At 35.1% G+C, this 21153-nt stretch overlaps 1 protein-coding gene across 1 annotated transcript in view; it reads left to right on the top strand.

Annotated features, from left to right (window-relative positions):
- The window catches only part of KIF18A (kinesin family member 18A), a 42824-nt gene extending 21947 nt beyond the window's left edge, over positions 1-20877 (top strand). Inside the window, exons 11-16 of the mRNA XM_009937138.2 lie at positions 258-379; positions 2267-2505; positions 15253-15736; positions 16269-16373; positions 19006-19115; positions 20116-20877. Coding sequence (XP_009935440.2) covers positions 258-379; positions 2267-2505; positions 15253-15736; positions 16269-16373; positions 19006-19115; positions 20116-20264 — 1209 coding nt within the window. The 3' untranslated portion in view covers positions 20265-20877. The remainder of the gene's footprint in view (positions 1-257; positions 380-2266; positions 2506-15252; positions 15737-16268; positions 16374-19005; positions 19116-20115) is intronic.
- The last annotated feature ends 276 nt before the right edge of the window (positions 20878-21153 follow it).

The raw sequence follows: 21153 nt of genomic DNA, 5'->3' as shown, positions 1-21153 counted from the left end.
CTGCTGGATGCTTAATGCTATTTACAGCATGCACACTATTGATCAAAGGTAATCTACAAAACAACATTTATGCATGTAAATAAGAATCAAACCATACCTTTCTACCATAAAACTTTGTTATAACAATACAGATCCACTCCATCTTTACTTTTCTGTGTAGGACAAATTAATATTCTTTTTTGTTTTGATTTTAGTTTCTCTCTTTCAGTTTGATGTCCAGTTGTTTGATATTTTTTTTTCCTTGCTAATTTCCCAAGGAACTTGATGAAGACCTGCAGTGTTGCCGTTTAAACCTAGAAGTTAATGACTTGAAAGCCCAAATTGAGCATATGTTATCTCTGGTGTCCCTTCAAGATCAGCATTATAAGCAGACAGAAAAGTAAGTATGGTTTCATAGCAGGCCAGAGAAGACTTCTATTCTGACATTTGTAACTTCATAAGACATATATATAGAATTTAGTTTTGGTTGAAATGGAAGCAAGATTTTTCTCAAACTTTTTTTTCTAGGTTAGAATTGTGTTTTGTTAAGCAAAAAGATATGTAAAATAATAATCACTTCACTTCATAAATTTTGGTCTGTATCCGCTACTGTTCAACAGAAACTGCAGGTATACTCTAGTACTTCATATTTCTGTTCAATTTTGTTTACATAGTTTTTACAAATTATTCAGTAGATGAAGGTGTATTATTTACCTCTTTTGTGTTGAACAGCAGTATTGGTCTTTTGTAAGCGTTTGTGTTCTCTTTTAGTTCCTTGCACCGTAGATATTAATTAGTTTACCTGTATTAAACGTTTTTGCGATTTACTCTGATATAGCCAGTCAGACTGAAAAAAGCTGAATTTGCAGGTAAGCATCAGCTCTTTTTCTACTGTCAGTCTCGAAATGTTGGAGGCTAGCTTTCAGTGTGACAAAAGGAATGGGAAGTAATTGCAAATCTGTTCAGTAAATAAGTATTTTAAATTTAAAATTAAATCATTCCAAAATGAAATAACTAGCTTTTCTTCCTTCTTTGGAGAAAAAGGTGTTACCATAAACATTAGAAAAACTAATATATAAACCTGCAAAACTGAAAGCAAAATTTTTAAAACAATGTTGTTAGTAATTACGAAGTTGTTTCTTTGTGGTTTTAGACACATATTCCTACTGTGTCCAGTTCTGGGCTCCCCACCTCAAGAAAGATGAGGAGCTGCTGGAAAGAGTCTAGCGGAGGGCTATGAGGACGATGAGGGGGCTGGAGCATCTGTCCTATGAGGAAAGGCTGAGGGAGCTGGGCTTGTTCAGCCTGAAGAAGAGAAGGCTGAGAGGGGACCTTATAAATGCTTATAAATATCTGAAGGGTGGATGTCAAGAGGAGGGGGCCAGACTCTTTCCAGTGGTGCCCAGTGACAGGACAAGGGGCAATGGGCACAAACTGAGGCACAAGAAGTTCCGTCTGAACATGAGGAAGAACTTCTTCCCTCTGAGGGTGACGGAGCCCTGGAACAGGCTGCCCAGGGAGGTTGTGGAGTCTCCTTCTCTGGAGATATTCAAGACCCGCCTGGACAAGGTCCTGTGCAGCCTGCTGCAGGTGACCCTGCTTCGGCAGGAGGGTTGGACTAGATGACCCCCAGAGGTCACTTCCAACCCCGAACATTCTGTGTGATTCTGTGATTCTTTCCCTATCACTTGACCATACTGTTTAGTCTTGCAACTGACTCCACAGCTAATGAATTCCTGTGTTCAGATAGAATTCTTAAACTTTTGGCACTTTAATTTGGTTTGCAGTTGTGCCTGGATCTTAATGTATTCCATTCTTTAATTAAAGATCATAGTATGTAAATTTATTTAGACTAGGCTTCTAATAAGGTTCTATGTACTTCTAATTAAGATGTGCTTGGTTTAAACTGCATTGTTTGGTTTATACTCTTCTTCATTTATCTCATGCTTAATTTTATAAAGTCATAACTCAATCAAGATATACTGACTGTATTTCTGTGGTGTTGGAGGTACTGAAGATCTTGGACACTCAGGAAAAACTGTACTTAGTAAATGCTTAGAGTGAAGTACAAGATTTTGCAAAAGAGAAAAATCATTCTACTTTGTCGTTAATATTTCTTCTCAGTGTTATGGTACTCCTCAAAAATAAAATAAATTACACAGCAGAACTTGGCAGGGGGTGGGAGAGTAGGGCAAAAAAAAGTCATATTCCTAATAGTGGCAGTACTAGTAAGGATCAGATTAGTTATGACTTAGTCATATTTGTCACACCTCTTATTGTTTTACAGAGTACTAAATACTTTGCTTCCAGTTCTTCGCAAGCAGTACCTGACTTTGAAAGAAGCTGGGCTGACAAATGATTTAACTGAGACTGAATTTGAGCAGGCTGAGCAGTTGATTCTAAGACAAAAATCAGTAGTTTGGGCTGACCAGACTGAAGAGAAAGAGCAAAATCAAAACCATGAACTAGAGCTGCCAGCTCTCTTTGCATTCTCGCAACTCATGAACAGACCAAACACCCCATGCCGTAAGTATATAATTAATTTGTTCTCTGTTGGAAATATGTTTAAATGTCTCCTGCAAAAGCTATATGTCATCCATAAACACAGTGGATGCACACTTCTGCAAATATTGAAGCCAAATGTAAAACTGAGCCTCAGACACACTTTCTGTAAATTATATACAATTCTTAATCAGTTATAGGAAAAAAGATTACTTTTTCAATGGCTAGACGGACTCTGCTAACAGTTAACTCCCTTATTCTCTTGTTGTGACATACCTCATATATCAGTGTTCCTAAATGCTACGGGTATTGTTAATAATTCTGTTTGAACCTTTTGCATGATGTTGATGGAAAAGGCATCATAGTGTCAATAAATACCTTAATTCCATTAGTGATTTGAAAAGTTAAGCAGCTACTACAGTTTTGCAATATTTGAATTAATAGTTTTTTTTGGGGGGGGTGAGATTTCCTGTTAATTACAGGCTGACTTGGAATCAATTTAGTACAGTATTTTATAAGTTTATTTTTTCCAAGAATCAAAAGATTCACTATTTCTACCATGGAATTGACTGCTTTGCTGTATCCTGATGGCCCCATTTCTTCCTCAGAACTCTTATGTTCCAGTTAAACACTGGCACAGGCTTCTTAGAGAGGTGGCCTGTGCCCAAACCTGTCCGTGTTTGAGGCATTGGGACAATGCCCTTAACGTGCTTTAGCTTGGTCAGCCCTGAACTGGTCAGGTAGCTGGACTTAGGTGATCATTGTACATCCCTTGCAACTGAAACTGTCTATTCTATGTAGCTGTAAAGTGAGTTGTCCTAGAGTGTAGCCTGGGTAAAAAGGGATGAAGAATCCTTACAGCAAGCGCTGTTCTGAGGCGTGACAGGCAAGATCTCCACCTGACTCTGCAGCTGCTGTGGGCCAATGGTTCTGTCTTGTGCTCTGGCTAGGCAGCACTCAGCGCACTGGGGCTTTCCGATTACAGCTAATAATCCATAACAATGAAAGACATCTGTAGGTAACAAGGGAAAAGCAGATAAATAATGCCTCAGCTTCTCAAAAGCCAGTAGTCATGGAAGAGCACTGACCCCTAGAACCCTGTGAAGTTGGTTTCACTGCTTCCTTTAACTTTCTTCCTCTACACAGCTCACTCTGGGATTGATAATTATTCTGTGAAAACAATTACCTCTCTTCTCATGAAGTGTGCCTGTGATTTTTGGTACATGTTTGTATTGCTGTTGATCACATCAGATAGTTGATTCGGTATTTCATTTCTGCAATGTGAAGGTCAGACTCTGTTGAGGATGGGCTGGGTTTTTTTGATGGGAGCAGTCCTGGCTTGGGTTTAGTTTGGATGGGTTGTTTTTTTTTTTGCGTGGGTTTTCTTTGTGCTTTCTGAGAGAAGGAAAAGAAAGTTTGTGGAATTGCATCTTTTACTTCCTTTTCTACCACACTAGTCAGGGATTCGGCAAGGCTGAAAGGAGTTGTTGGTTTGTCCGTTTCTCCTCCCCTCTCTGAGCAAGGGCAGTGGACCTCAGCGGGTGGCAGCATTCTTCCACTCTGCTCCGTTCTCGTTTCCCATCCAGAAAGAAGTTGAATATGATCTTGGATTGCTGGCAACCTGTTGGAAAATCATGGTAGTGATAAGTATCTGCATTTTGTGGCATTGCATTCATTAGGAGCTACGATGCTGCTGTCATGTCATGATGGAAAAATTCTGTAAAGCTTTATGAAAGGCATTAAAATAAAAGGTAGTGGTTTTCTTTCTTGTTTTATCTCTATTTTAAAACAGAAAGAAGAATATGGTTTTTAAAACCAGTTTTCTAGTCTGTTTATTCTGTCATGGCAAAGAAAATTACTGAAGGGTTTTGGAGGTCTGTATTGCTTCCTGTCATAACTCATCTGAGAATTCAAATGCCGTAACATTTCATTTTCAGTGCTAGAACACTGGAATCTTAAGTGCTAGCAGTTCTGATTACAAAAATCATCACATTCTTATTTCAGATCATGTTTTTTGTGTGTATATATATATGAGCCTATATTTTGATTTATTATTTCGACTGTGATTATCTGCCTGAAAATTATAAATTTTTTCTTATGTAAAAAAACCACCTAAAAAGTGGCTTTTATGACATGTTAAGATTGGACTTGTGAAAATGTAGGTCTGTGGCTGAAGAAGGAAAGAAATACAAACTTCTTTAATCTACTTGTAAAGTAAGAATTCAAGACTTGTGCAGCGGGGATTTTTCCTTGAAGATCTGTATTGTACACGTGCAAGGCAAACATGAAGCCATACTCCTGCCTGATATTTATTTTGTATCATGGGCATACTATGATATAAATATACTTTTTTAGATGAATACACTTTTTTTGCTTTTAGGGGAATTTTTTTCTGGCAGTATGGGTAGGGAAAGGTACCTAAATACAAATCCGGTAAAAAAAAGAATATAGTTTCCAGCTAAATACTGATTGTAGAGAACCTGTCTTGTCATAAGTGGGATATCATTGTGGTGAATTTTAATTCCTGATGCTAGTGAGTTTCATCAGAGTTCTTTATTAATCTGCTTCTGTTTTGCCTTTCTTGAAGTCCTGTGTTGTTAAGAGGCCAGATCTGTTCTTACTGAAATTAACACTAAAATAATTGATATTTAAATTACACATTAACTTTTGAGGCATAAACATTTCACTCCATTAGAATGATTAGACATAATTTAAGAGGTTGTCTTGCAAGTCTTATGTAGAGGTTTTCAGATTATTCTATGGTTCTAAATGTTTTTGAACTATATGTTCACCTAAGTAAATGGATGCCGTATTTTTCAGCGAAGTTGGACTTTTTTCAGCTGTAAATGGTGTCTTTGCCTGTAGCTGTCCATATAAGTCTTTTATGGTATTTTCTTTTTTGTTTATTTCCTTTTCCAAAGAAAAAGTAGATGTTACTTTTCAATCCTTTCCCCCTCGTATTAGATGCAGGAGAAAACATGGTAGAACCAACTGTCCTCCAAATTTTGTAACCTTTACAAGAAAGGTTATGGTAATTTTTAACAAGACAATTTCTAACAAGACACTTGTCATGTTTCTTTTTTATGCCCTTCATCTGGTTGTGTGCTCTTTCCATTTGCTTTTGACTAGTTGTACAAATATGTTGATACTTTTAGGGGACATTGACAGGATTTTTTTTCCAAATTACTGAAGACTTAATCTTCACAAAGAATCTACCTTTCTTACTGGTAGCTTAAGATAGTGAGCTAACAGAAGTTTTCTTCAACAGCTTTTTTCCCCCTTAATGTGGCTTGTTTGTTTCAGACTTACTGTACAGCAGGTAGCCTTTGTTGTACAAAAATTTCTAAACGTAAGTCAATGTACAGAATAAGACATAATGCTACTAGGTACTAAACTATTGAGAACTTGATATTAGACATTTGAATTTGAATTGAGTTGGAATTGAATTGAGAATTGTCTTTGCATACTGGAAGAACTTAGAAGTTCTAAAATGATAAGACATTCAAATATTTAATTTTAAAATATTGAGATAACAAATAAACAAGAATAATAGCAGCTCTGCTCAGAAAAAAACCCAGCTCTTTTCAAACAATATTTTTACAGTATCATTTTAATCTTAATGTGTCCTTACCTGAAATGCTACTGGTGTTGACACAATCATTTTCATACATCTAGGGAGGCAGGGTGGAAAAAAGTAATATACTTACTAGTGTTTTAATTTTTTTTTTTTCCTGTTGAACACAAAATAAATGCACTGAATTAGCGCGTCTTCAATTGTTGGTCTGAATTCACATTTAAACTATTTTGAACAATTAGCTGATGTTGTGTTATGGAAATCCATTTCTCTTATGCAGAATGTATATAACAAATTATTAAGAAAAAAAAAAAACATAAACCGGGAAAAAAATATATTAGCATGGAAAAATGTGTAGTACAAGGGCAACATCCCAAACAGAAGTAGGAATGATGTAGTAATTTCTTTTTTTCTTTAAAAACAAAATTAATTATTCAGGAATCCAATTCCTTCTCCCTAAAGTCATCTCGGAAGTATGCTTGGCAAATGTTAGCAAGAGCTGATCTAAGAACTTGGTGAACAAGTAAAAAGGAAGATTTATATGGATCTTCTCACATCTTTGGTGCATGGATATTTTATTATTTATAATTTGTTCAAGATGTTTGGAAGGAAGTAGTGGTTTGCACCAAGATGAAAAAATTTAGCCAAGTCCTACACAGTGGTCACTATTCCTTGTATAAAAATCCATATTTCACTTATAATTGCATGGACCTCAACTTGTCAGCAAGGAAATAGTAATGCAGTTCATGTGATTTGATTCTTATTTTTCATGTTATAATTTGACAGCAGTATTTTTTTTAAATCTCCCATTTGATATAAATATGTGTCACCTTGTGTTAATGTCTCAGAAGTCTCTTTTCTAAATAATCTGCGGGAGAGGGTAGAGAAGTTAATTGGTGGCAATGTAATGTTTTTTGTATGAAACAAGGTCTAGATCATCTAAGAGGAAGAGAGCATACTAGGTCTGCTGGTAACCAATGTGATACATTGCTTTTGAACCCAAGTTAACACATTTATAAGATTTTTTTTTTTTAATATGAAATCCCCCTGCAAAAATGCCATGCTACTTATGTAGAAAACAGTAAGATTTATGAGGAAAATATAATTTCCACTTTAGTGTAAGCTTATGAAGCTAATTTTTCCATATCTTTTGTTGAACTCAAAAGTATTTAAGGAAGCATGCATTATCCATGTTTGGATACTTCAAATTCATTGACAAACTACAAGTTTCTGTGTAGTCGCTATGCATTTCACATGGTAGTGATGCAGAAAAACATCTGTACTTAAAGGGAACTGCTGGATTCTGTGTGTCATATAATACATGAGACACTAATCGTTGCAGAAACTTTGTTAATGGCACTGTAACCTTTTGCTGGCAGCCCTTTTAGAAGGAACTATGCCATTGTTTGAACGTAAATGAAATGTTATTGAGTTTTCACATAAAAATTTAAATGCTTTAAGTCACATAAATAACTTCTGATTACAAGCGTTGTCCCCAAAAGGCTGAAGCAGCTGAATCACTTCTGCAGAATAAGAAAAGCTGTGAAAGCAGGGCCTTAACTTCTCATGGGTTTCTTTGAAATTAACTACACTCCACTGGCTGATCCTGAAGAAGGAAGTCAAACTAGTGACTGCTGTAGAAAAAGAATCTAAAAAGAGTAAAGGGAATGATAGCAAAGGTGAAAGAAAGGGTAGGGATTTTTATTCTAGGTATTATTGAAAGTCTCTTACAGAAAGAACTTTCGGAAAAAAAAATTCCAAATGTGCTTAGTTTATTGTATGAAGTGGTTTCAATATTACCTTGTTAAAAGATCCCTCATTCTATCAGGAGTTTCAAAATGCCAAAGAATTTCAGTGGACTGTATTAATACGAAGTCATAGTGGCAGGGAAGATGATCAAGTACTCTCTGGCCAATATCTCTATGGCCAAGTTATCAAGACAGACAATTTCTGTGCTTAAAAACTCTTGATTTTTAGAGAAAGCTACTTAAAGCTAATAAGCTTTATGAAAGCACATGTAGCGCTTCACTATAGAAACAGACCTCTTTCTATCTTGTTTTTCCTTTAACGTTTGAAACCTTTAAACACCTTCTATAAAATGTCTTGCTCTGAGAGTCAAAGATGCACGTTACTGGCTTTCGATGTTAATCAGCAGCCTCGTCCAACCAAGTCATACTGCTTAGTCATCTGTACCTACAGTGCAGCCCTACCATGAGTACTAGAGGCAGCTCTCAGAAAATTCACAATTTGTTCGAAGCTAATGTTCCTTGCCCTTCTGGTCTGTTTAGACAGTGCCGTATTAACACAGCTATGCATGACAAGTAGCTTGATCTAACAAATAATTGTTTTGCAGTGCATGCTAGCATACTCCACGTGTAATGATTCAAGGAGTATTTTGTAAAGAACTTACACAATCAGAAATTTAAGATTCAGATACTCTGTTATTTGATGTGGTTTTTTTTCCTTTACCACTTCAGGGTTTTTAAAGTAAGATTAAATACCCTCAAATTTAAACTAAAATGAACATTTGAATTGTCTTTTAATTTCATGTTGTTCAAGAAAAATAGTTTTAAGATATACACGACATTAATTAATCTCACTGGGTGTATTCACATTATACTTTTTTAAATATTGTTTTTCCTTGGTAATTTAATTTTTGTTTGTGTCAAGTAAAGCACAAGCAAAGAAAATAAGAGAAGTTCATTAAAAAATGCATTCAGGCCCCAGTTCTTGGGTATCAGTTAATGGAGAGGCATGCAGTATTCATGGAGGACGGACTGATGGGTGGAGAGCTATGACTGGTATTTGCAAGTATTTCTGTGAATGGAAAAGTTCTTGGCATTGTTTCAGGCATCCCATTTCCGGAAGCTTTACTGTACATTACCATTGAGAGAATGGAATTGATTTACAGGAGAGAGGGGAAAAAAAAAAAAAAAAAAGGAAAACAAACGCATCCATTACCTCCGCTTGTGACAAACATCTGAAAGGAAAGTCAATTTATTATTTTGCATGGCAGGAAAAATTGGGGTGTAGTTGTATGTAGTAAAAGACTTGATTAAAAGTAGGAAAATCATGTGTCTTGTATACAGGAAAGATTTGTCTTACACTGAGCAGCTTTTTCACACTGTTCTGTATGACTAGGTATTTTTCTTGTGCTGTGTAAAACCTGACTAGTGGGACCCACAAGAACGCAGCCTGGATTTTGGCGTTTTTCAGTTCACAGCTGCTGTTTGAGAAACTGCTGTGAGGCTGGCCATCAGAGTGATATGTGTGGGTCACATGAATATTGAAATAATTGCAATGCTTTCGCTAGACCTCATTTGCAATTTGGAATTCCATGAGTCAGTTTTTAGAAAAATCAAAATGTATGATTAGTATTGTAACCGAATCAATCATTGGTAGCCCAGAACTGTTTATTGAAATGAATACATTAATATTTGATTTCACTTTAGCAGAACAACCTGGTAGACTTAATTTAGCACAGTTTCCAGAAATATTCGCCTTGTGCATGTATTAACATGAGTTCCAGAAGCAGCAAAGTCTTGGCCATTATTTTGTCCTGAATGTCAATTAGAACTAACCCAATTCATCAGAGTCAGCTTGTCATGAACTCTGCTCACTTTTGCTGTGACTCATGTTTCTCAAATACTGTGTTCTGCTTTTCAAATTAACTCACAGGGCTGTAAATATCTAATGTTGCTGTGTTTCTGTCCTGATAAATCGGTTCTTCTGAGTAGTCTTTTGGGATAGATAATACAACAAACTAATGACCAAAACCACTCATACTATTTGATGGCGGGTGGTTGGTTAGTGAAGGATGACTTTTATTTTGAATTTGAGTGAATCTCATAAGTAATATCTAAATGAATTCTGATAATTATCTTCTATAATCATCAGCCTGAAACTAAAGACCAGCAAATATGTGGTCTATTCTCTAAAATATATTTGGAATAATGCTTATTTTTAGAGAGAAACATTGTAGCTGAAAGCATTAGCTAAGGAAATACTTCTAAATTTTTCTTTTAAGCTACTCCATCAGGTTAGCTGTGGATGTTTCTGTATATAGTGATTCATTTTTTGTATATGAAATAAAAAGTAAACTTAGTATCACTGAATCACGATGATCATTCTGATTGAACTGGCTGTAAAATGTGAAGCAAATACAACCCCCAGACATTATCATTTCCCTGCCTTATTATGGAACAGGTTTAGAGATTTTGTTTGGAGTTGGAACATGTTGTTTGTCTATCAGCAGAGAAGTAGTGACAGCACTTAATGATTAGCATTAGACGTCTGTTCAGGAACTATTAGATTTCTTCTTTAAGAAAATGTAAATGGCTATACTTGGTCCACGACTATGTGGACTTCGGTACCCTGTATTTAGTAGTTGCCAGGAACACACTCCTAAGATGGACAGCGATAAGAGGACAAATCTATAGTCAGCCGGCTTGCAGTTTCCGGTTCCAGTGCAATGGAAAATCCCATTCAGACAACCACATGGAATAATTGCCCATAGCTATCTTTCTTCTAATTTTGTCAAACCTTTAGTTCATCAAATCTTTTTGTAACCCATTTATACTTATGGGCTTTGCTACAGCATGCTGCAGTGAGTTCAGCAGTAGAATTGTTCTGTGGGAGGTAATATTACTCTTGGTGTTGAAATTAGTATGTGATATGAATGAGGTATCTGCTGCTTGTTACTGCAAGAAACAAAGTAATTCCTTATTAACCTCATCTGTGACATTTTATTAGTGTATTGTATATTACCTCAGTTGTTCCTAGTCAGGAATGTACTGTCATCTCAATTTTCTGTGTTTACTCATTGGAATATTTAGGCAATAAGATAAAGCATGTGCTAAAACATAGAACATACACATCCCATTTACACGCATTCAACAACAGCATGTTAAAATTGAGTATACTGGGAGAAAACATTGCCGAAAATTGTCATACAAATACTTTGGGTTTAGTAGGCATGACCAGCTGTGGAATGAATGCCTCTTCTCTGTTGCTTTAGTACTACAAGTATATACTTCTCTTAACAACATTGAAGTCCTTTGTTCTGGAGCTTTTTCATTTTCCCTTCTTGATTAGGATTTAGGGGAACTAGTTCTCCCTAGTTTTAGCTGTCCCATTGTAGTATGAGTCATGTAGTGACAGATGACCATATTTTCGAAAATTGTTTGCTGAAGTATTCAGTGCTTGTTTAGACAAAATTATGCTGAAATTGTATGGATTCAGTATTTAGGAAAAATAAGGTGTGGTGTTTCAATCTCAGGCATATTACTTTTGTGTCAGTTTAGAAAACCAAGTTTTCTTTTTTCTTTAGATTTTAGAAAATTTAGAAAACTAGATTTTCTCTTTCAATATGAGTTTTTATATATAGATCTTAAAGTTTGCCTCTGAATATCGGAGGTTTTAATAATATTAAGTAGCCTTTGAAGTATTTGAAGATAGGTTTTAAAAAAATTTTATTTTTGTAAGGACAAACACTTTTGATGTGACAATTTGAAGTCATCTGAAATCTATAGGAGTAGCATTTTTGTAGCAGCTGTTGTTGTCTGAGCCCATTTTACTTCTCAATGGCAGCTATTGAAAGCACCTGCAAAAAGTTAGCAACTGGATTCAGTATCTTGCTTCTGTATAAAAACAGATATAAAAACACTGACATTCCTTTATTTTGTGGGTTTAAATGTTTTTCTTGCTGTTTCTTTAGATCATAACTGTTTGGAGCTATGTACTGCATAACAGCAAGCTAACATGAATTGGGATGTTGGGGTTGGTTTTTTGTCACATCATATTTGGTTTCTGTTATTTAATGAAACCAAGTTAAATACAATGTTGCTGGTGATGGTTTCATTTACTTTTTTGTTTACTGTGTTAGGAGCAACTTAATGATTTCAGAAAAAGGTTGGAGAAGGGACCCTTCTTGAATATTTTATATGCTTTTCAATACTTAACTGGCAAGAAAATCTAGTTTTGTTTTAACTTTATTTTACAATGAGTTTCATTCCAGAAATAAATAGATTTTTAAAATAGACCTGGGTTTTTACTAACGGCTTATATTTGCCCTATATATAATTCCTGCAACTGTCTTTTTATTAATGTACTTGTATTACAGTATGAAATACTATTCATTATGATGAAATTCAACAAATTATTAATGTTGGCAATACTTTTGTGTTCTTTACCTATCTAGTCCATGGTTTAAATGCTTGCATTTACGGTTAATTTAAAAATGCTTCCAGTATTTAGTCCTGCAGAAGCTTCTAAAACTTGGCACTCTCACCTAAACGCTTCTCCATCAGACTTCCTTCCTAGTAACTTTAGGACATTAGCAAAACCTCAGTGTCTTACAGTAAGCGAACTTTCTGAAACTGGAACCTCCTTGTCCTAGTATAACAACTGACAAACAGAATTCTAACCATTATTTTTCCCAAAACACACACTCAGATGCATATAAGCAGAAGGAAAACCTGAAACGTTTGATGGATAGTTATTTCAAATGCTATATTGGAATCCTTAGGTGAAGCTTATTCTTGTATTTCAGAATATAAGTGATCAAAAAGTCTTTAAAATAAAGTTTTGGCCTCAATTTTTGGTTGTGATGACTAGAAAATATATTTGAAAGAATGAAATGTTGGTATTTACAATGAGTAATATTGTGCTTGTGAAGCCAAAACTAAAAAGCAAGCACATTAATGACACATAGTGTTGTTAAGTGTCATGGAGTACATATTGACAATGGCTCTTAAATAAGCCCCTTGTTTGTTACTAACAAATTCCTACCAAGTTTTGGAGAAAAATGTCTTCATCAAAATAGGATTATATTATTTCTAATGGATGTAAAAATTGTTTGGGGAACACACAGGCCTTGTTTTACTGCCCTTTCTACTTCACTGTTCATGTGGAATATTCTGAATTAGCTTGATGTTTAGGTTACAGTCAAACTATTGTGTCTCTACCTGCTGCATTTCTTCTGGTGAATGCTGACCATGAATTAGACTAAGATTAGGTATGAGAAAATAATGTATTTTGCATTTTAACAAAAACAAAAATAATCCTTTACCTGTATATAGTGAAATGAACTGCACATGAGCGCACACACACACAAATTCAGTTCTGTAATTTCATGTCAAGCAGTCTTCTCAGACCTGAGTTTTCTGTGTTAGTGTTTCTTCAAAACTGAAAACAGCATAATGGAATTGTAATTGTTCATGTAATTGTCCAGGCATCTTTTCCCATAAGCTGTTTAGCTTAAATTTACCTGCTTTTATTGATTATGGATGGTTGGATAAGATGTTGCATATTTGTTGAACCGTGGAAGTTTAAACATTGTTCTTTCTGAAACTGAGCCCTTGAGTAAGGAATAAATGTTTTCTTTGTTTTTTCAATGTTTCTGTTATTGAATTAAGTTCTGGCAACAATGAATAGATTTGTGGCATATGTATTAGCATCCCTCTACGTGTACACACTTTGATCCTACCCGTTCCATCTTCCCAGAACAGGTGTAGGTCTCGTGGCAGTCTTTAAATCCTTTCCTGTCTCCTCACAGCTCGAATTTGTGGGCATCAGGTTGTGTAGTGGGCATGAGGAATCCATCAAATGGTAGGTGTAGAAAAAGCTGGTGCTGAAATCATCCTTTTTTCCTTTGAAGGCTTTCCTTCAGTGAGACTCTTCTTTGGGCCTTTTTCCCAAGACATCTGATTTCTGAGGGTGCTTGGGGAAATGGCGTTCTTGGACCTTCTTGCCCATGGCAAATTGGGTTGCAACTGGGCAATGAAGTCAAAATTAAACTGAGGCTGAGAAGTGGTAATCAGTCAGAGAAAAGGCTGCAATCATTTAAGCTTTGCTTTTTGTAAGAAGTCAAGCTTTCAGGGGGAGAGCAATGCAATACAGATTTTTAATAAATTTTCTTCCTTTTCAAAAAATTTTTATGGAACAGCTAAAGTGCTGTGTTAACGCATGAGAGAACTAAAACATTCAGACCGAGGAGTTCAAACTAACTTTCTTACTCTGATGCAAAAACTGAATAGAAATGTAGAAGAAATAAATATTTATCAACACTTACATGAATACCACAGTTAACTTGTGAGTAACTGTCAGTAATTTAAAAGCATGAGCTCTTTTTATAGTTTAGATGCTCATAGGAATGGAGTAGGCAATGCAGAAAGGGGAAGCAAGGTGCTGTGGCTACCAGCTGAAGTGGGGCCAATACATAGACATTTTAAGGATAGTAGTCTTTACTTAATTTCTTAAATTTGCATAAGTTGAATATAGAAGCGCTTGGGGTTTTGACAGCGCTCTCCTACTCTTATTTTGTTTTTTTAAGAAAAAATCCTTAATTTTTTTTATTAACTACTGAAGTCACCACTAGTCTAGCCACTTGAAGTGTTCTGTCTTAAAATTGTTCTCCTTTACTGAAAACTTGAATAAAAGAAAGACCTTTTCTTACTTTGACGATTGTCTTTATTACTACTTGCTTGAAAAGAAAAATATTATGACACTTCAAGACAAAAAAATAGTATGAATTAGGATGAATGGGAATGGTCAATTACTGTTGCATTGCTTGCTTTGTTATTTTTCAGGATGGAGCTATTTAGTATACAGCTTTTCTCCCAGAGTTGCTATATTGAGATGACAGGATCCAAGTAACTTCTTTCTTTCCCCTTTTCCAAAACACTACTTTCTCATTTGCAGTGTCAAAGAATTTTGTCTAAGTGATTTTATGTCCTGCCTTTTACAACAGTCTCTCTCATTCTGCTGCATGTTGCTTGCTAGGGAAAAATGGCCGTTATTGGGAGGCAGCTGTAGATTACTGTGATAGCACCATCTTAAATTAAATGAAGAGTTGTGTCATGATAATGCCATCATTTTCAACACACTTACTCGTCCATTCCCTGTTGTCATCTGTCATCTCTTGCTTGTGATTACTTGCAATATCTCTGGGATTAACTATACCAGCCTATGCATATTTGTAATACTTTGAGTGCCGCAGAACAAATGCTACCATCTGGACAATGCTGCAATAGAAATAATATTAGTTATATGGTCAAATTACTATTTGTTTCATTTACATATTATTTGTGATAATTTCTGCGGGTAAACATATTTCAGCAGGGAAGAGGGGAGAAAAAGCAAGATTTAAGTAGTAAATATAGGTAAATGTGCTAACCATTGTTGCCTATGTTGCACAGGTACAAGTTTTGGTACATCTTCACAACAAATGAATAAAAACTCACAGCACATAGTAGAATATGTAGTACCACCACAGAAAAGAACTAGGCAGAAGCTAGTAGACTCGCCAGTCACAGTGCAAAGTCCTCCTGCATCCAAGCAGTCCAGTCTCCATCATCTGGAGGATTCTCTTACCAAGGATGTCCGCCCTATTGTGTATACACCAGAATTTTGCAGAGAACCGGTACAAAGCTGCTGTACACAGACTGTGGTAAAGAAAGATTTACACCTTGCAGGCCTTCAGGAAGCCAATGCATGTGATATAGATATGCCAGTGAAAAAGGTGATGATTATGGACTCTACGTGTGATATAATCCCAGAGTGTGATGAAGCTGACATGGACTCAACAGTAATCCTCTGTGAAGGGACAGGTGAAACAACTGAAACGTCTACTGACTCATCCACGAAGGAGTCACAGCCATGCAACAATAGCATTCTGCAAAGGTATTTTCCATTTATATGGGCAAGGAATATTACCCAAACGCTTTAATCCTGTTTGTCTTGGGAGCTGGGTTTTTCCGTTGATGGCATTTTTATTTGTAAACTCAAAATTTTGAAAATCAAACCCTCAATTTTAATTAGCATCAGATTAAATTCTGCCATTATTTGAAATCATTGGGTATGTTAGTGATAACTGATGAAGTTGAAAGCTTAGCCTGTTTTAGAAGATAGGTACCGAAAAGTGAATACAGCACTTCCAAAATTGTTTGTGATGTCTCAGGCAAGTTACTTTCTCTAAACCTTACTTTTCCTGTCAGTTAAATGGATACCTTAACCTCTTTGACATTGAGAGATGCCATCGTTAAAGCTGCCATGTATGTGTGAAGTCCTGTGAAGCTGCCTTAAGTAATATGAATAAAATTAATTTCTCGTATTGTTTTTCAACTTAGCATATATTTATTTACAGCTAAGAACAATTTCATTTGACTTCTACATAGAATAGATTTTACAAAAAACTATGATTGTTTGATTTTAGACCTTATCTCTCTTCCTTAAAAAACAAAAGTCCTACTTCAGTACTTAAAAAGCCCTCGTATATGTCAATGACTTCTGCCGCTGAGAGGAAAAGAAAGGTATTAAGGTAAGATTAAACTAACTCTTCTAATTCTGTACCAATGAATTTGTATTAATTCCTTATATTCTCACTTCAGTTTCAGTATTATATTTCAAATCTGAAAACTTCTTATACAAGTCATTGGACCTACATATGAGATGTTCTGGCTCAAATATGTTTGTCAATTCAATTATTTATTTTTTTTCCGGGCAAGTTGAATAGAATCTTTTTTTTACTCTTGGTTTAGAAACTTCTGTTGTTTTAATAGACAAGTACAAACAAATATCATGTCTTCCATATCTGCTGTCTACTCAAAATAGAAAGATGACACATAATTCTGAAAAGAGAAATTCTATCATCAATTAAAAATCTAATTTATTTGAAATTGTTATGCCTTTGCTGGAACACATTAGAAGCTACAAAAATAGAAAGTGGAGAAAATGCTTAACAATACTTATATGGCCAATGGCTTTGTTTTTCAGATAATTCATTTCTAGTCTCAGTTATTATGACTTCATGGTTGCGGTCTGCTCTGGGAAGAAGTCCCATTTTCTCACTTCTCTTTTATGACCCTGAAAGAGGCTGGTTAGTAGGAACAGCAGAAAAGCGGAAACTGAATAGACACTAAGTGGAATTGTATTTTTTGTTTGCTTTTGTTAATGTATTTAAGAATTAGCTATCAGGTCAGTACTGATGAAACAGGATTTCCCCCTTTTTGTTCGCTTTTTTTCCCCCTTTTGTTCGTGCTGCTTTTTCCCCCCTTTTCTTCTCTCTCTTTCCTAAATCAAAAACTGATACAACCTTTCAAAGCGTATGAAGAGTCACCTGTTACTAGACAGTGAGTCAAGTTGCCACCTCGTATGTCTTCTAAAGAATGTTTCAGGTCTGTTGGAACAAGTTCTATAGGTAGATCATAGGACATGGAAGAAGCTTAAGCACATTTTTCGTTCATTAGCATCTTTTGAGATTTCCTAGATCACAGATTTACCTGATCCGATTTCATATTCCTGTTCTAATTGTTATTAATTATTGTTCTAAACTGTTATTATCAGGAATAAACTATATTGCTCTAGGATGAGAAAAGAGGCACGTCTTGCACTTTCAGTTTTTCAAGTACTTGGTTAGGAATTTAGCAAAATAAATCACCTGCCCTGTAAAACTTGAGCTAGTTTTCTAGATTTTTTTAGGGAGAGATATGGAAACTGTTGGAGCCTGATTTATCTTATCTTAAGGTAAATGTTCAAAGATGGGCTTCAGGAAAGTACTTTTTTGTAATAACTGTGTAATGATTTCCAACCACAATGCTTATCTCTTTCCAAACAGCTAGCTCTTTCTGCTCTTTTATCTTGTTCCTTTTGTGTCTTAAACGTATTTCCCAGATTTCAAGTTAGAATAACACTACAGGAAAATCCCACAACTTTTATTCTGTTTTGGGGGATTATTTCTTCTGCCTCACTGTAAACTGTCTGTAAACCAAAAATCTTTGACTTAGTCTAGCAGTTGGTGATGAACAGAAGGAATGTAAGCTTCATATTTGTGAAGGAGGAAAGGAATATGCTCTGACTTCTCAGATAGCACCTCCTTTCCTTTCTCTTCTTTGCTTTTTTCTCCCTGTTATCTCCCATGCTTTCCCTGTTTGAAGTAGTTCAGTCCAGTCATTCATCTCCTACTAGCATTAGAAGAAAAATATAAGATTCAGACATACTCTCTACACTAGAAATATGATTTGGAACAGTTGTATTGCTAGGACAAGGGATAAGAGACAAGTCAATCATGATACAGAGGCTGCTTTTACTAAATAGCATTAGATTCTTGGAAGAAGTTCTCTTCCAAGAAACATGCATAAATAGATGTTAGGACTGGCACAAGGCAGATCTTAGTCTTCACTGCTTGCTGTATATTTTCATTTAGACAGAAAATTATTATTAAGAAAACTAGTGTAAGTTAGGGGACTGTAAAGTGAGAATAATACAGTATCATTAGAGGAATGGGAAAACCATAGAAACTTGGGGCATAAATAGAATTAGCTTGTTTATGAGGCTGTCTTACAGAGTAGAACCAAGGAAGTTAGTAAGGCAAGCATAAAAGGGTGAGATCAGACAGGTTCATAATTTTCACTGTACATCTTAAATCCATCACATACAAGGCTATAAAATGTAGATGTTTTGTCTTAATGAATTTGAGGCTATAACAGCTTTCCTGGAACTTAGCTGAGAAGTATTGTCTGCTATCAAGCCACCCCCTCCAACTGTGGTGGAGGCTGTAGAAAAATTATTGTAGCAATAAAAAGTGCAATTTGTTCAATAAACACAGCATGGTCATTTCAATGATTTTGATTATTTCTTAGTATAATTTGTATGCACAAACTGACCACTGTGGTTTCCAAAAAAACTGTGGCATATTGGTCTGTGTTTTAACATGAAGTGGCAACATTAGTTCATATTTTAACAGTTGAAACATTCTTGTAAAGTTTTAAAAAGAAAATGGGGAATAATATCCTTATGCATACATCATAAATAAATTAGTTTATTCTTTTCATACTGTTATGAACTACCAATGCTGGATAATTTAATGTATTTCTACATTTCAAGGCCTAAACTACTGTAATGTAGCTTAATCACTTTACTGAAAACAAACTCTTTTCTGGCTATTTTCCCAGTTCTACATCAAACACTGAGTTAAGCAGCCTGCAAGATCCTGTTGCTGCAAAACACATTCGACGAGAGGTCTTGTTAAACAATAGAACTTTGCGAGTACCCAAAATGGCAGGTAAGTGTCAAAACTCGAATGTATGACACTGCATTGGTAACTGTGTTTGTACGGGAGGTCCAAAATTAAGCTTGGTACTTAAGGTTTTGTCAGTTGAGCAGCAGGCGTTGCAGTGATCAGCATACTAAACAATTGGTTTGATTAGTGTATATCCATTCATTTAAAAAAAAAAATCTGAATGTCGAACCAGTTATCTAGATGGTATGTAATTAAAATTCAATATTAGTTCAAGCTTGCTGGGAAAGCCTGTTCCCAAGAGTTAAGGTCTTCAACCAAAAATTTTTTGTGTACTTACTGAGAAATTTGGCGAACTTCATTAACCAATTCTATCTTTGCCAAGAGTGGTTTATCAAGAAATAAAATGCTGTAATCACTTCCACACCAGTTTTTAGCTGCTTGCTTTGTTTCATAACACTACACTGATTTGTTTTTATAGATATGGGGTTTTTTTCAGAGATTTATTACTTAACATTCGGGGCTATTTTTGACCAACACAATAGCGGAGGAAAAGTTACTTTAAAGAAATATTTAGGAATTATTTTACTTCTAACAGATTGCTGATAAGAAGACTATCAGGTGGTATTCTGTGAAAGTCTGTTACAATTACATATACATCAGACAGAAGCCATAAATCTTTAGTGTAACAAAATCAGTTACAAATAATTTTTTCAGTAGATGTTCACAGCTTTCCAAAAACCTCTGCCTTTCCTAGTGCATGGCACTAAGCTGCTTGGCACCCACTGTGCCTTTTTAATAGCATCTCATGTGTCAAATGAGGGTCTAATCATTGGATTTTTTTAAACAATTGGCGCACTGGTTTACTGAGCTGAGAAAGATTGATTAGTTTTGCATATCAAAATTAGGCTTTCAGTAAGGACAAGAAATAGGTCTAAAAATTCTTAGACATGCTCTGAAAAGGAGATCCAAGTAGGCCAAATTCTTGGCTTGTGTTTATTGAATGAATGTGTCCTATTTGTAGTAATATTTCTTTCTTCACTAGGAATTAAAATGAGGAACTGGAAGCAAGAACAGGATGTGGCAAGAAACCTAGTTAAAAGATTTTCTGAAGGAAACATAGCATTGGGTGTTAAATCAAGGACATCAAAAAGTCTTTTACTTCATGTTTGTAAGAAAAAAAATAGGATTTAGTTCTGAGTTCATCCATATTTCAATCGGGATTGATGGATGGCAAATGAGAACAGGATGACTTTCGTTTTCCTCTTGTAAATGGTTTTGTGTTAAAGATGTCTTGTCTCTTTCAGTAATGCACTATTTCAGAAAGAACCGCTTATTTATAAATACAAGGGTTTTGTTGAACTGTAAAAGTCAGGTTTTTTTGTCTCCTTTTACAGCTTACAAATAACTTTTGTATATTAACACATGAATAAGAAATTTCATTTGTACTTGGGAACGGAGAAGTGCACTTTTTACCATAATCTTCGTGAGCATTTCCCTGTGTTTAAGACTAACAGATTAATACTTCAGACAATGCAAGTGTCTAAGGGTATCACTGGTGCTGTAATCTTTAGATGCTACTTTAAATTGCATATGTACAGTCATCTTAATTTTCTAATGAGAACTGTGTGATACAAATGTTAGAAAAAATATTTTGACTTGCTAAATTATTTTCACTGAAACTTCCTATTTTTAATACTGGGTTTCATTTGGAAGCAAGTCAAACAAATATGAATGTGTTCATGCTTAGCATTAGGATGCCGGTTTATTCTTAGATATGTTAATATGGATAGATACTACCAATTTATTACCAGGAGACAGAAAAATAGTTACAAAAAGTGTTCTTAATGAATTATTATATCTACATTTTTTTAGCTGTTGTAATTTTAGTCTGTTACTTGGTTGTGAATGTTCCTGTTCTGTTTTTCTGCTGTTTAATTCAGATGTAAGTAGGATAATTGTTAATTAGCTTAAATAAACTTTTATTAAAAGCAATACCATGTGAATTGAACTTCTAGAAAAAGATGTACTTTTGCCTATTTTATTGTATTATGAAAATGTCTGAATTTTGACAAGTATTGTT

Source organism: Opisthocomus hoazin, chromosome 7 (genome assembly GCF_030867145.1).
Source record: "Opisthocomus hoazin isolate bOpiHoa1 chromosome 7, bOpiHoa1.hap1, whole genome shotgun sequence".
Lineage (NCBI taxonomy): Eukaryota > Metazoa > Chordata > Aves > Opisthocomiformes > Opisthocomidae > Opisthocomus > Opisthocomus hoazin.
This window is presented reverse-complemented; position numbering and strand designations above follow the sequence as displayed.